Genomic DNA, 16,522 nt, shown 5'->3' on the forward strand with positions numbered 1-16,522 from the left:
AAAGTCATTATTGTCTGTATCCTCATTTTGACATTTATCACTCTGCTGTGTGGAATTAATAAAAATACTTTAGTCAGGTATCATACCTTCCTCTCCTTTCTTAAATAGACCTTAAATTTAAACATAGATTGGTAACTTTTACTTCTAAATCCCCAAAGCACAGAGCACAGTACTACTCCCCAAATAAGTTTAATTATATTCTCCCTCTATTAAATATAAATGTGTATGTGTGTGTATATACACACATAGTCCCACACTCAAAATGAACGAGGGGTCTCATATTTTGGGGGGGGGACTGATGACAAAATTAATAATCCTCAATGAGAAAATAAACTTCTATATCTACATATTTTCATACATAAGTGAACACGTTATAACTGACTGTATTATTCTCTATAACCTGTATGTATGTCTGTTCTAGAAATAGCAAATCTTATCCTCAATAACTGAGCACGACCTTTCTGCCCCATCTCTAGCAGCTTTTTCTTCCTCTGTATGCACCAAACCTTAATTTCTTCCCAGGAAAATTTAAAACATGCCTCCTGGCTGGGCATGATGGCTCATGCCTGTAATCCCAACACTTTGGGAGGCCAAGGCAGGCAGATCACTTGAGGTCAGGAGTTCTAGAGCAGCCTGGATAACATGGTGAAACCCCTTCTCTACTAAAAAAAAAAAAATTTTAAATTAGCCAGGCGTGATGGCATACTCCTGTAATTCCAGCTACTCGGGAAGCCGAGGCAGGAAAATCCCTTGAACCTGGGAGGCAGAGGTCGCAGTGAGCTGAGATTGTGCCACTGCACTCCAGCCTGGGTGACACAGTGAAACTCTGTCTCAAAAAAAAAAAATAAAAATTGTCTGCTGTCATGGTTTGACAATCTCAGTGACAGTGAAATAGTATTTAAAGCAGAACTATGGACATGTGACAGAAGAAAAAAAGAAAATTTCACTGTACTTGTTAGTACAAGAAATAATTTATCCAAGCAATAAAGTGAAAACTCAGGGAAAATATTCTGAAACTAAGAACAAGAAAACAATGTCAGCAAAGTAACATATGTGATAAAGAGATCAAAAGTATATTCTAAGACCAGAGAACACTGAAGGTCATAAATAGGAAAATCAACATGTTCTTAAAATATGGTCTGAAGACCACAGAGGATCCCAAAATCTGCAGTCAAAATTACTTTCATAATAACACTATGAAGCTATTTGCCTTTTTCAGTTTCATTTTCTTATAAGAGCACAGCTCACAGGTGAGTTTGTTATTACTTTAAATGCTCATGTTTTAAAATTCCGTTTTAATTTATAATATGGTAAATATATAGACACAACCCACAAAAACAAGAGCTCTTTGAAATCCTTAATAATTTCTAATAGTCTAAAGACATCGTGAGACCAAAACATTTGAGAACTGTTGAGAAATAAAATAAAAAATACTTCCCATTTACATTTCCGATATAATTATTCTCACCATGTCACAGCATAGGACTCATCTATGAACAAACCTGTTCGGTCACTTTGGAGCATACCCTCTCGATGGCCATGGGATTTGAAAGTTGAGTGGAAGGTCTCTAATTGCTTCTGAATGTTAACTGTGGCTATTTTGACAATATCAGCTGCCGATCCTTGGACTGTTGTGTTGATAGCTTGACGCTCAGCCTATAAAAAACAATTAACAGGTGCTCCACCAGATATGCCAACATGGTTTCATACCTTCCTTCAGTGTCCACAGATCAGTGCTCACATTAGCAGCCAGACTGGAAAGCTGGACTGAGATGTGACCCAGGACACCAACTATCAGGATGCATCCTAAGAATAACAACTATCATGATCCAGGGCTCTAGATTCTGGGGTTTCCACATTAGGGCAGACAAAAATATAAGAAGGTCAGATTGCTTCAGCTTAGGTATCTTGACTACTTAGTTAGGATCCAAAAACTACTTTGCACTTAGAATGTATTTAGCTCGTCAGTGTTCTGGCTGTTCTAGGCATCATTCTAAAAGATCTACTCCTCAAAATAATCTTAATCCTAAATAAGTAGAATATCATTCTTTGGGATGTGGGTTGGAATGTTCTAAGCACACCCTCTATACCAATGGCTTCTTGGTCTTACAGAGTTTGAGCCCAGCAGGTGTGGAGGCCTCTGATGTGAATCAGAGCTTTTCATGGGCTGCTGAGGCAAATCCTTAGCGGCTAGTGAAAATGCACATCCTAGATCCCTGGGTATTCAGTTATAACTTCCTTGAAATGACTGCTGCCAAGTGCTTCTTGGCAGGGAACCATGCCTACTAAAATTAATCATCTTGGAAGAGTAGAGGAGGCAGTTTAGGTTAATATCCAGGTGTCATCTATATATGAATATCATTCCCAGTGCCCCAAAATGTCTCAGAAAATGAAAAAGGTCTACTCCAGGGAGCGGGGAGGGGGTCAATGTAACGTGAGAGGTATTCTCTAGTCCTCTGTCACCTGAGCTGTACCCAACTTGTAGTATATGAAATGCCTGTAATCTCAGCTACTCAAGAGGCTAAGGCAAGAGGATCAGTTGAGACCAGAAGTTTGAAATCAGCCTGGGCAACACAATGAGACCCTGTCTTTAAGAAAAACAAAATAAAACAAAAACCTCTCTCTGCAACTAAAATTACTAATGAGAAGGAGAAAAGGCCACACACAATGTGGGAGAGAGTATTTTCTACACATGTAACCAGTAAGAGGTTCCTACAAATTGATAAGAAAAAATGCAGAAAACTCAACAGAAAATTTAAAAAGAAAACCAGAATAGGTATTTACCCATGAAAAAATAACTAAATGGCTAACAACACATTTATAAGGTTGCTCATTTGTAAGGTTACCTCACTAGCAGCCAAGGAAACACAAATTAAAACTACAGGACACTACTTTATACCCACCAGAATAGCTAAAATTATATTAGCTTAATAGCAAGTGTCGACAAGAATGCAGAGCAGCGAGGACTCACATACTCTTACGATGGGAGGACAAACTGCTGTAATCTCCACAGAAAACAATTTGGCTTTATCTACTGAGTTGAAAATACGCAGCAATCCTACCACTGTGTCTTTACCAAACACAAATGCACCAAGAACCTTGTACAATCATGTTCAAAAACACAATAGTTTAGCTTCAAACTGAAAACCCAAGTTCTTATCAAGAGAAAAACAGATAAATTATGGTATATTCATATAACTGTATACAGCTGTTCCTACATGAAACAACAAGAATGACTTACCCACGTAATTTTGAAAGAAGCTAGATACAAAAATATACATATATGATGTATACGGAGCTCAAAAAAATACAAAACAAAACTACAGTGTTAGAAGTTATAACAGTGGCTCTTTCTGGGAAGGCGATGGGTGGTGATTAGGAGGATGCATGAGGGGCGCTTCTGGGGCACTGCCAATATTCTATTTCTTGCCCTGAGTGGTAGTTACACAGGTGTAGCTCTGTGATAATTTAGTGAAATCTACATTCTCTATGTGTGAGAATGTACTTTTCAGTACAACAAAAGTTTGAACAAAAGCAAAAACCAAAACAAACAAAAACCAAAAAACAACCTGGCTATGTTTACTCTATTCCTAATTCAGAGGGCTGGAATTTTTTTCCTCAGCAGCAACATGATGAATCAGAACTTTAACACTGAAGTATTTGGCATGAAAAAGCCTTATTACTCTCTCACATCTTCAGGTGCAATAATATTTTCACAAACATATGATTCATTTACATTAATAACTATATATTCCATGTTTTATCATGCAAATTCCAGAAAACATAATCAATTCCTATTAGATCAAGTCCAAATTTCTCAGCTTGCCATTAAAAGCCTTCTGTCATTTAGAAGAAGCCTTTTAGTCTCCTAGCTAGCTTCCAGCTGGCTCCATCTATCCAGGAGAAAATTATCTACCCCTACATGACAACTTAAACTCTCCATTCCTACCAGTTTGGCTTCTAGCCAGTCCTCACTCACTTATCCTTTCTCATTCCCAACAGCCTAAACTTTAAATAGCCTTCAAGAATCTGTTTAAGTCTTTCCTTCTCCCTGAAACCTAAATAATTAAGTATATCAATGATGTTTTCATATATATATATATATTTTGTTTGCATTATCTCTTCCAAGACTTAAAACTTAGGTTTCCTAGTCCATTAACTAAAGTTACTAGTTCACTTAGAGATACAGTAAAAGCCTGATAAATATCTGATATTTGCATGTGGATATATGAGAGGCTACAGAATAAAGAAGTAACAAAAAGCCACAGTCCCTAAAAGCATTAATGCTCGGAAGGCTTTGAGCTCCAGACAGAAGTTTAGCTGGGTATTTTCACTACATGCAATGTCTAATGAGCACTAAAACACAAAGTTATGGGTGAAGGGCAAAAAACATCTAGTTAAAATAGGAAGATTTGAATTACACTAGAAGCTTAAATACTTAGGTACACAGAATACTTTCATGATTCCCAATGAATTCAGAAAGAGACTTAAACATAATTTGAGCAAATATCAATAAATCTTTTAAATGCTGTTAAAAATAACCTTATTCACTATTTGGGATATCCTAATAATCTCTGACGAGACAGTGGTTTTTTTTGTTTTGTTTTTAACATAGGGTCTCATTCTGCCACCTAGACTGGAATACAGTGGTTCAATCATGGCTCACTGCAGCCTCCAATTCCTGGGCTCAAGCAATCTTCCCACCTCAGCCTCCCAAGCAGCTAACACTACAGCCATGCACTACCTCAGTCAGCTATTTTTTTTTTTTTTTTTGTAGATATGGGGTCTCACTATGTTGCTCAAGTTGGTCTCAAACTCCTGGGCTCAAGCAATCCTCCTGCCTCAGCCTTCCAAAGTGCTGGGACTACAGGCATGATCCACCGTGCCTGGCCAGATAGTGCTTTTAAAATAAGCAAACAAGTAGAATGAACCAAAAATTAATCAAAATTTAGTGACTGGCTAAACTCTGAGGAATGTTAGCAATTTGGTATGATATGATAAATTAATATATGATATAGGAAACAAAGAATAATTAGCAAATGTAAAAGTTTATTTACAACTTATTACCTAAGCTAACAAATAATTGGTTTACTGCAACAGAACATTTAAAGTATTATTAAGTAAAGACACGTTTACATTAATCCCCCAGACTCTGTTCAGCAAATACTGGCATGTGCCATCACTTCAGAAGTCCTTAATGAAACCAATGGTTGACTTTGTCTACACAGAAGATACAATTAATATGCCAGTAATCCCTAAAATGGACATTTGTAGTATTTACTCTGCTGAAAAAGTACATGTCATTGAAATGTTAAGTTAAAATTCCTAAAAAATTTCAACATACGTGAGCTTTATGATAAGGGTTGTTGTCTTTGATTCCTGGTAAATATCTACGCCTTCCCAAAATGGTCTGAACAAACCCATCTCTTTTACAATTTTCCACTGTCTCTCTCATGAATTGATTAATCCCTACAAAGAAAATACAGAAATAATTAATTAGAACCGAAGTATATCCTTCACTTTATTCACTGGTTTAAATATAGCAAAATATACCAAAACCCCACCATGATTCTTAACATTAATATCATAGCATCAAACCAGGCATACAAACTTTCACCTTTTCTAGACTCAAAAAGTTAGAAATAAAAGAGACTTTAGAAATGAAATACTCTAACTCTTTGGGTTTTTTTGTTTTTGGGACAGAATCTTGCTCACCCTGTCACCCAGGCGGGAGTGCAGTGGTGCCATCACGGTTCAGTGCAGCCTGGATCTCCCCAGGCTCAGGTGATCCTCCCACCGCAGCCTCCTGTGTAGGTGGGACTACAGGCACCACATCACCATGCCAGGATAATTTTTGTATTTTTTGTAGAGATGAGGTTTCGTAATGTGGCCCAGGCTGGTCTCAAACATCTGAGCTCAAGCAATCTGCTCACCTCAGCCTCCCAAAGTGCTAGGATTATAGGTGTGAGGCACTGTACGTGGCCTTTGTTTTTTGAGTAACAACAACAAAAACAAAACATAAAACTAAAAATTCCAGAAAAGGGCAGATATCTAAGTGTTTTTACTCCAGGATCTTAAGATTATTCCCCATCACTTTTCACAAGTTTCTGTTGATTGTGTGAATCCCCTTTTACTCTCTCATCTTATTCCTAGGTTTAAAAACATTTCAATAGCTCCTTGTTACCATCTACACTATGATCCAAAGTAGGACCTTGCTGAAATTAATGCATGAGTTATGATAAATATTTCACTAGGAATAAACATGACGCATTTTTTAAAATTAAAAAAGACTATGTGTAGTGTAGTTTTCAAATGTATTCGTATTTCCTAGACCAGCATTCATCCTTTGCAATCTGGGTCGGTCATTATGTCTTAAGCATCTCCAGGATGAATCCTTTGCTGTTGGCAATATGTGATCAATAGCATGGGAATTTCCAAAAGCCATCAGACTCTCATCTTTTTCTGTTTAAGAATTACTGTGATATTTTCGGGTAAAGAGGAAAGAAAATGGTGAGATTTAGGAGGCTGCACCTCTACAAAATCTCTTACCGAACTCCGATGAGACCTCCAAATACTCAAAGAGCTACTTTAAAAAACAATCAGTGCTGAGGTATAATTTACATGCAACAAAACTCACTTTAAACAGTTGGAGGCATTTTAACAAATGTACACACCCCTGCAGCTACTACTACAAGATACGAAACATGTTCATCTCCCTTTACAGTCAGGCCCCATGATCACCCTCAGAAACTCACTCATCTGCTTTATGACACTCTTGAGTTTCATGTTCATGAATATCATACAAATTGAATGACACTGTATATGCTCATATGTGTCCGCCTTCTTTTGCTAAGAAAAACATTTTTAAGAATCATCAATATCGTACTGAGTATCAATATTTAATTACTATTCTTGATCTATACTATTCTGTTGTGGATGTATAACAAAATTTGTTTATACATTTTGCTGTTGATAGACATGTGGCCTGTTCTCAGTATCTGGTCGTTATGAATAAAGCTGCTATAATATTAATGTACGAGCCTTCCTTTGGACATGGTTTCATTTTTCTTGCGCAAATACCTGATAGTAGAATTGCAGGGTTATATAGTTAAATGGATGTTTAACTTTATTCAAAAGAGCCATACTGTTCTCCAAAGTAGTTTTACCATTTTAGAATTAAATGAACAATGTAAAAGATGGTGTTTTTAATATTGGCCATTCTAGTGTTTTTGTAACGGCATCTCTTTGTTTTTTGGCATCTCAATTGGCTTTTGCTTGATGACAAATGATGACAATGTTTAATATGGTCATTCATGTTTTTGGAAAGTGTCTCCTCATATCTTTTGACCTTTAATTTATCGTATTGTTGAACTTCTGAGCATTGAATGGTAAAAGTTCCTTCTGGATATACATCCTATGTTCGATAGAAGTACTGCAAATATTTCTTCCCAGTCTGTACCTTGCTTTTACATTTTTCATAATTTTTTTATTTTTGTGGGTACATAGTAGGTGTACATATTTATGGGGTACATGAGATATTACGATGCAGGCATGAATTGCATAATAATCACACCAGGGAAAATAGGGTACCCATCACCTGAAGCCATTTATCATTTGTGTTGCGAACATTCCAAGTATACTCTTTTAGTCATTTTTAAATGTACAATTTATTATTATTAACTATAGTCACCCTGTTGTGCTAGCAAATACTAGTTCTTAGTCATTCTAACTACTTCTTTGTACCTATTAACAATGCCCCCCACCCCCAATACCCTTCCCAGCTTCTGGTAACCATTATTCTACTCTCTATCTCCACGAGTTCAATTGCTTTAATTTTTGGCTGAGTGACAAATAACTGAGAACATGTGAAGTTTGTCTTTCTGTGCCTGGCTTATTTCACTTAACATAATGACCTTCAGTTCCATTCATGTTGTTGCAAATGACAAGATCTCATTCTTTTCTATGACTGAATAGTACTCCATTGTGTATACGTACATTTTCTTTATCCATTCATCTGCTGATGGACACTGAGCATGCTTCCAAATCCTGGCTATTGTGAATAGTGCTGCAATAAACATGGGAGTGCATGCAGATGTCTCTTCAGTATACAGACTTCCTTTCTTCTGGGTATGTACCTAGCAGTGTGATTGCTGGATCATATGATAGCTCTATTTCTAGTTTAGTTTTTTGTTTGTTTTTGTTTTGAGTTGGAGTCTCACTCTGTTCCTCAGGCTGGAGTGCAGTGGTGTGACCTCAGTTCATTGCAACCTCTGCCTCCCGTGTTCAAGCGATTCTTCTGCCTCAGCCTCCCGAGTGGCTGGGATACAGGCACCCACTACCAGGCCTGGCTAATTTTTGTGTATTTAGTAGAGACGGGGTTTCACCATATTGGCCAGGCTGGTCTCGAACTCCTGACCTTGTGATCCGCCTGCCTCAGCCTCCCAGAGTGCTGGAATTACAGGCGTGAGCCACCGCACCCAGTCTATTTTTAGTTTTTTGAGAATCCTCCAAACTGTTCTCCACAGTAGTTGTACTAATTTACATTCCCACCAAAAGTGAATGGCAGTTCCTTTTTCTCTACATCTTCGCCTGCATTTGTTATCACTTGTCTTTTGGATAAAAGCCATTTTAACTGGTGTGAGATGATATCACATTCTAGTTCTAATTTGCATTTCTCTGATGATCAGTGATGATGTGCACCTTTTCATAAACCTTTTTGCCATTTGTATGTCTTTGAGAAATATCTATTCAGAGATTTTGCCCATTTTAAAATCAGATCTTTTTTTCTACAGAGTTGAACTCCTTATATGTTCTGCTTATTAATCCCTCATCAAATGGGTATCTGCAAATACTTTCTCCCATTCTGTAGGCTGTGTCTTCACTTTGTTGGTTGTTTCCTTTGCTATGCAGTTTTTTTTTAACCTGATGTGATCTCATTTGTCTATTTTTGCTGTGGTTGCCTGTGCTTGTGAGTATTGCTTAAGAAATCTTTGCCCAGACTGATGTACTGGAGTTTCCCCCATGTTTTCTTGTAGTAGTTTCACAATTTGAGGTCTTAAAGTTTTTAATCCATTTTGATTTTTTGTATATAGTGAGAGATAGGGGTCCAGTTTCATTCTTCTGCATATCCAGTTGTCCCAACACCATTTATTGAAGAGACTGTCTTTTCCCCAATGTATGTTCTTGGTACCTTTATTGAAAATGAGTTCACTGTAGATGTGTGGGTTTCTTTCTGGGTTCTCTATTTTGTTCCATTGGTCTTTGTGTCTGTTTTATACCAGTACTTATCCCAGTACCATGTCGTTTTGGTTACTGTATGTCTGCAGTATAATTTGAAGTCAGGTAATGTGATTTCTCCAGTTTTCTTCTTTTTGCACAGGATAGCTTTGGCTATTCTAGGTCTTTTGTGGTTCCATATAAATTGTAGTACTTTTTTTTTTTTTTTCTATTTCTGTGATGAGTGAAGAATGTTATTGGTATTTTGATAGGGAATGTATTAAATCTGTTGATTGATTTGAGGAGTATGAACATTTTAACAATATTGATTCTTGCCATCCATGAACATGGAATATTTTTTCATATTTTTGTGCCCTCTTCAATTTCTAGCATCAGTGTTTTATAGTTTTTCTTACATAGATCTTTCACTTCTTTGGCTAATTCCTAAGGGTTTAATTTTATTTGTAGCTATTATAAATGAGATTACTTTCCTGATTTCTTTCTCAGATCGTTTGCTCCTGGCATATAGAAATGCTACTGATGTTTGTATGTTGATCTTGCATCCTGCAACTTTACTAAAGAATTTATTTATCAGTTCTAATAGTTTTTTGATGGAGTCTTTAGGTTTTTCCAAACATAAGATCGTATCTTCTACAAACAAGGAGAATTTGACCTCTTCCTTTCTGATGTGGATGTCCTTTATTTCTTTCTCTTATCTGATTGCTCGAGCTAGGACTTCCAGTACTATGTTGAATAACAGTGATAGGGGAGAGATGGGGGTCCAGTTTCATTCTTCTGCATATCCAGTTGTCCCAACACCATTTATTGAAGAGACTGTCTTTCCCCAGTGTACGTTCTTGATACCTTCATTGAAAATGAGTTCGCTGTAGATGTGTGGTTTTCTTTCTGGGTTGTCTATTCTGTTCCATTGGTCTTTGTGTCTGTTTTATACCAGTACCATGTCGTTTTGGTTATTATATGTCAGTAGTATAATTTGAAGTCAGGTAATGTGATTTGAAATAACAGTGATGAAGGCAAAAGGGGGCATCCTTGTCATGTTCCAAGTCTTAGAGAAAAGCCTTTCACTTTTTCCCCATTCAGTGTGACACTAGCTGTGGGTCTGTCATACATGGTTTTTATTATGTAGAGGTATGTTTCTTGTATACCCAGTTTTTTGAGGGGTTTCACGATGAAGGAATGTTGAATTTTATCAAATGCCTTTTTGGCATCAATTGAAATGATCATATTTTTTTTATCCTTCATTCTGTTGATATGATGTATCACAATGATAGATTTGCATATGTTGAACCATCCTTGCATCCCAGGGATAAATCCCACTTGGTCATGATGAATGATCTTTCTAATATATTGTTGAATTCCATTTGCTACTATTTTGTTGAGGATGTTCGCATCAATTTTCATCAGAAATATTGGCCAGTAGGTAGGTTTTGTTTGTTTGTTTTGATGTGTCTTTGTCTGGTTGTTATTAGGGTAATACTGGCCTCATGGAATGAGTTTGGAAGTGTTCTCTCCTCCTCTATTTTCCAGAACAGTTTCAGTAGGATTGGTATTAGTTATTTAAATTTTTGGTAGAATTCAGCAGGGAAGCCATCGAGCCCCAGGCTCTTCTTTGTGGAATACTTTTTATTATGGCTTCGATCTCATTATTTGTTCTTAGACTGTTCAGGTTTTAGATTTCTTCATGGTCCAATTTTGGCAGGTTGTATGTGTCTAGGAATTTACCCATTTCTTCTAGATTTTCCAAATTACTGGCATATAGCTGCTCATCTTAGCCACTAATGATCCTTTGAATTTCTGGAGTATTCATTGTGCCATCTCCTTTTTCATTTCTGATTTTATTTATTTGGATCTTCTCCTTTTTCTTAGTCTGGCTAAAGATGTGTCAATTTTATCTTTTCAAAAAACCAACTTATTTTCAGGCCAAGTGCAGTGGCTCACACCTGTAATCCCAGCACTTTGGGAGGCCAAGATGGGCAGATCATTTGAGCTCAGGAGTTCGTGACCTGCCTGGCCAATGTGGCAAAATGCTGTCTCTACTAAAAATACAAAAACTAGACAGGCATAGTGGTTCACACCTGTAATCCCAGCTACTTGGGAGGCTGAGACAGGAAAATTGCTTGAACCCAGGAGGTGGATGTTGCAGTGAGCCCAGATCATGCCACTGCCCACCAGCCTGGATGACAGAGCAAGACTCCATCTCAAAAACAAAACAAAACAAAACAAACAAAAAAAGAAAAACAAACAAAAAATAACCAACTTTTCGTTTTGTTGTTCTTTTGTATTCATTTCAATTTCATTCTTTATTTCTGCTCTGATCTTTATTATTTCTTTTCCTCTACTAATTTTGGATTTGCCTTGCTCTTACTTTTCTAGTTCTTTAAGATGCATTTTAGGTTATTTATTTGAAGTTTTTCTTCTTTTTTTTTTTTAATGTGGGCACTTATAGCTATAAACTTCCTTCTTAGTACTGCTTTTGCTGTATCCCATAGGTATTGGTATGTTGTATTTCCATTATCATTTGTTTCAAGAAATTTTAAAATTTCCTTCTTAATTTTTTAATTGACTCACTGGTCACTCAAGAGCATATTGTTTAATTTCCATGCTTGTATAGTTTCCAAAATTCCTTGTTAGTAATTTCTAGTTTTATTCAATTGTGGCCAGAGTAGATACTTGATATTAGTTTTTTGAATATTTTAAAACTTGTTTTGTGATCTAATATATAGTCTATCCTAATCCATGTGCTGAGAAGAATGTGTATTCTGTGGCCATTAAATGAAATGTTCTGTAAATATCTATTAGGTCCATTTGGTCTCTATAGTGCAGATTTAGTATAATTTCTTTGTGGATTTTCTCTCTGGAATATCTGTCCACTGTTCAAAGAGGGGTGTTGAAGTCTCCAGTTATTATTATTGGGATCTCTCTCTCTCTCTCTCTCTAGCTCTAACGATATTTGCTTTATATGTCCAGGTGCTCCAATATTGGGTGCATATTACAATTCTTATATTCTCTTGCTTAATTGACTCCTTTTACATTATATAGTGACCTTCTTTGTCTCTTTTCATAGTTTTTGTCTTGAAATCTATTTTGTCTGATACAAGTATAGCTACTCTTGATCTTTTTTGGTTTCCATTGGCATGGAATCTCCTTTCCGTCCCTTTATTTTCAATCTGTATCTTTAGAGGTGAAGGGTGTTTCTTGTAGGCAACAGATCATTGGGTCTTGTTTTTCTTTTTTTTGAAAAATCTATCCAGCCGCTCTGTGTCTTTTTATTGGAAAGTTTAGTCCATTTACATGCAATGTTATTATTGACAGTTAAGGACAATACCATTTTATTGTTTCCTGGTTGTTCTGTGTTTTTTTTTTTTTTCCTCTTTTTCCTTCATTCCTGTCTTCCTTTTAATAAAGGTGATTTTTTTTCTGGTGGTATGATTTAATTTCTTGCTTTTTAGTTTTTGTGTATCTGTTGTATGTTTTTCTAATTTGAGGTTACCATGAAACTTGCAAATAATGTCTTATAAGCCTTTTTTTTTTTCTTTGAGAAACAATCTCACCCTGTCTCCCAGGTTGGAGTACAATGGCGCAATCTCGGCTCTTTGCAACCTCTGCCTCCCGGGTTCAAGCGATTCTTCTGCCTCAGTCTCCCAAGTAGCTAGGATTACAGGCACTCACCATCATGTCTAGCTAATTTTTGCATTTTTTGTACAGACGGGGTTTCACCATGTTGGCCAGGCTGGTCTTGAACTCCTGACCTCGGGTGATCTGCCTGCCTCTGCCTCCCAAAGTACTGGGATTACAGGTGTGACCCACTGCACCCAGCCCACTTTTTGTTGTTTCTATTTATATCTTATTATACTGCCAATGTCTTGAAAGGCTTTTACAGTTATTTTTGATTAATATTTTTGTCTTTCTATTTAAGATAATAGTAGTTTATATATCACAATTACAATGTTATAATAGTCTGTGTTTCTCTGCATACTTACTATTACCAGTGAGTTCTGTACCTTCAGATGATTTCTTATTGCTCATTAACATTCTTTTCTTTTTAATTGTAGAACTCTTTTTGGCATTTCTTGTAGGACAACTCTGGTGTTGATAAAATCCCTCAGTTTTCATTTGTCTGAGAAAGTCTTTATTTCTCTTTCATGTTTGAAGGATATTAATATTTTTGCCAGATATATCACTCCAGGGTAAAAGCTGTTTTTCCTTCGGCACTTCAAATATGTCATGCCACTGTCTCCTGATCTGTAAGCTTTCCACTAAAAAGTCTCCTGCCAAACATATTGAAGCTCCATTGTATATTATTTGATTATTTTCTCTTGCTGTTCTCAGGATCCTTTCTGTATCCTTGACCTTTGGGAGTTTGATTATTAAATGTCTTGAGGCAGTCTTCTTTGGGTTAAATCTGTTCTACAACTTCCTTTTACTTGAATATTGATATCTTTCCCTAGGTTTGGAAAGTTCTTTATTATCCCTTTGAATACACTGTCCACTCCTATCTCTTTCTCTACCTCCTCTTCAAGGCCAATAACTCTTCGATTTTCCCTTTTGAGGCTATTTTCTGATGTTGCAGGTGTGCTTCATCCTTTTTTATACTTTTTGTCTCCTCTGTGAATTTCCAAATAGCCTGTCTTCAAACTCAGTAATTCTTCTGCTTGAATAATTCGGCTATTAAGAGACTCTGATACTCTTCAACATATCAATTGCATTTTCCTACTCCAGAATTTCCGCTTAATTCTTTTCATTTTTTATTTTATTTTATTTTTCGAGATGGAGTTTCATTCTTTACTCCCAGGCTGGAGTGCAATGGCACAATCTTGGCTCACTGCAACCTCCGCCTCCTAGGTTTAAGCGATTCTCCTGCCTCAGCCTCCCAAGTAGCTGGGATTTACAGGTGCATGCCACCACGCCCAGGTAATTATTGTATTTTTAGTAGACATGGGGTTTCACCATGTTGGCCAGGATGGTCTCGATCTCTTGACCTCATGATCTGCCCACCTCGGCCTCCCAAAGTGCTGGGATTACAGACGTGAGCCACCATGCCCAGTATTGCATTATTTGCTTCAGTACCAACGGGGGTAAAGGACAGGGTTGATTTAAAAAGAGCATAAAAGAAGTTTTTCGGATAATAGAGTAATGGTTCTATATCTTGGTTGTGGTGTAAATTTATGACCATATGCATTTGTCAAAATTCACAGAACTACATACCTTTTTCAGGGTGAATCTTATTATTATATGTAAATTATACCACAACAAACAGGCAAAAAAGATCATTTTAGACAATACTCAAACTGCTCCATAACAGCAATTGTTCTCAGAATTCCCCATATATTTAATTAGCAATTATCAGAGTTCCTAGTATATATACTCAATAGTTAACTGTTTCGAACTACGGCTATCTAAATCAAAGCACCAGTCAACTCCTAGATTTTATGGGTTGTTCACAATGACACAGTAGATTTACATCAACTGCTATTTTGATGTATTTTACTATTCTGTCCCTACTTTAATGAAAAATATGAAATAAGACTATCACATTCTTAGTAAGTGATTATAAGGTTAATATTTTTTACCCTTAACAATGCCTGATGAAAATGTCTAATACATATTTCAAAAGAAAATTCCATTATACAAATTTTTAAGAATATAATATGGTAAGATGGTTGAAAAGAATACTATCTAGAAGATAAATTACCTGTGTATCTGGATTTGAAGGAGTCAATATAGCAAGCAGCATCATTTTCTTTAATGCCCATCTGCTCTCCCAAAGATTTAGCTCCCATTCCATAAATGATCCCATAGCAAATCTGAAAGGGAGTCATCCAACAAATAAAGGTTATAAGTACATAAAATGCAAATAAAAGGGTTCATTAGGATTGGAATTTCGGCAAACTTTTTATTTCACAGTGAGTCAAAAAATTAGATTGTTTTTGGTGGGTTAGATCCAGAGGCTGATATCCAGCAAACATCTTTTCTGCCTTTCAGCATTACTTTTTGAGAGAGAGAGGGCAGGAGAGAGTATCAGTGAATAGGTATGTGTGATCTAAGGAAAAATTTATTTTTGACTATTTGTCATTTATCCAGCAGTCTTTATAGCAACTTTTTAACTCCTCACAGAACTTCATTAACTTCCACTTCAAGTGCTTAGGAGTCAGGGAAGAGAAGCATTACAAACATCCCTCTTCTTGCCCTTGAAGACTTGAAGAGTAGAAAGAGTAGGCTTCGTGACTTTATGACGAAGACGTAACTGGTAAAAAATATCCTCTTCACCTCGCAGCCACCTAAAATGCTACAACTGCAGAATTCGTTTCACTTAAATATAAACAAAAACACCTAAGAAAATTTTGGGAGTAGTGAAGGGAAATGATCTAAATAGGCCACTAAAGAAAGTCTGATTTAATCATAAGGACTGCCGGGGTTCAAAGCCTAGCTCTATCATTCACAAAATGTATAATCTTGCACAAGTCACTTAACCAATTTGTACCTTAATTTCTTCATCTATAAAATGAAGACAGTAATATATATACCATAGGATTGTTGGGTTTAAAGGATGGTTAGGTTTTACTTATAACTGTTTAGGAAACTGACATAAAGCAAGCTCTGTATACATATCATTAAATAAAATCTAAAAAGATAACTCGCATGATTATCAGAATTCCGAAAAAAACTTTCAACATAAGCTAGCTAAAGTCTACCCCTATCCCCACGTTTTTTAATATATTGAAAGAGGGCTTTTTTCCTTTCCTTTTTTTCTTTTTCACGTTTTGTTTTGTTGTTACTACTGTTGTTTTTTTAACTCATGTTACTTAGTGCTGTCTGAGATCTCAGCAAGGCTCAGGGATTAGGTGGTTCGGTACATGGTGATACAAACAAAAACTGGAATAGCATGAACACTCTTAAATCATGTGAGAATCTATTAAATAGAAGCAGCTGTCTCCGGCGGGGAAGTGTGTTGGATAGGAAGTCAGGGTGCCCAAGTTCTGGCATTCTGAATTTATTCTGGCTCTACCACTTATAGCTACATGACCTTAAGCAAATTACTTTCTGTGCTTCAGTTTCCTCCTCTATAAAATGGTGATGGTAATAATAATAGCTAGCTCATGGGTTATGAGAATTAAATATGGGAATATTATCTATTTTACCTAGGGTTTGATTCTTGCTAAATGCAGGACGCCTCTGGGGATTAAACAGACAGAGAGGACAGAGCTGGCTTTTTAAATAGTGGAAGAAACAAGTGTTGGTGCTAAACAGGTGGTTAGAGAAAGTGTTCCATGCTTGATGAGCCAGT

At 36.5% G+C, this 16,522-nt stretch overlaps 1 protein-coding gene across 1 annotated transcript in view; it reads right to left on the reverse strand.

Moving 5' to 3' along the window:
- The window catches only part of POLQ (DNA polymerase theta), a 106,302-nt gene that overhangs the window by 3,206 nt on the left and 86,574 nt on the right, over positions 1 to 16,522 (reverse strand). Inside the window, exons 26-28 of the mRNA XM_025376375.1 lie at positions 14,930 to 15,041; positions 5,345 to 5,469; positions 1,503 to 1,656 (exon numbers count right to left, since the gene is read on the reverse strand). Coding sequence (XP_025232160.1) covers positions 1,503 to 1,656; positions 5,345 to 5,469; positions 14,930 to 15,041 — 391 coding nt within the window. The remainder of the gene's footprint in view (positions 1 to 1,502; positions 1,657 to 5,344; positions 5,470 to 14,929; positions 15,042 to 16,522) is intronic.

The sequence above is a fragment of the Theropithecus gelada genome, chromosome 2 (genome assembly GCF_003255815.1).
Source record: "Theropithecus gelada isolate Dixy chromosome 2, Tgel_1.0, whole genome shotgun sequence".
In the NCBI taxonomy this organism is placed as follows: Eukaryota; Metazoa; Chordata; class Mammalia; order Primates; family Cercopithecidae; genus Theropithecus; species Theropithecus gelada.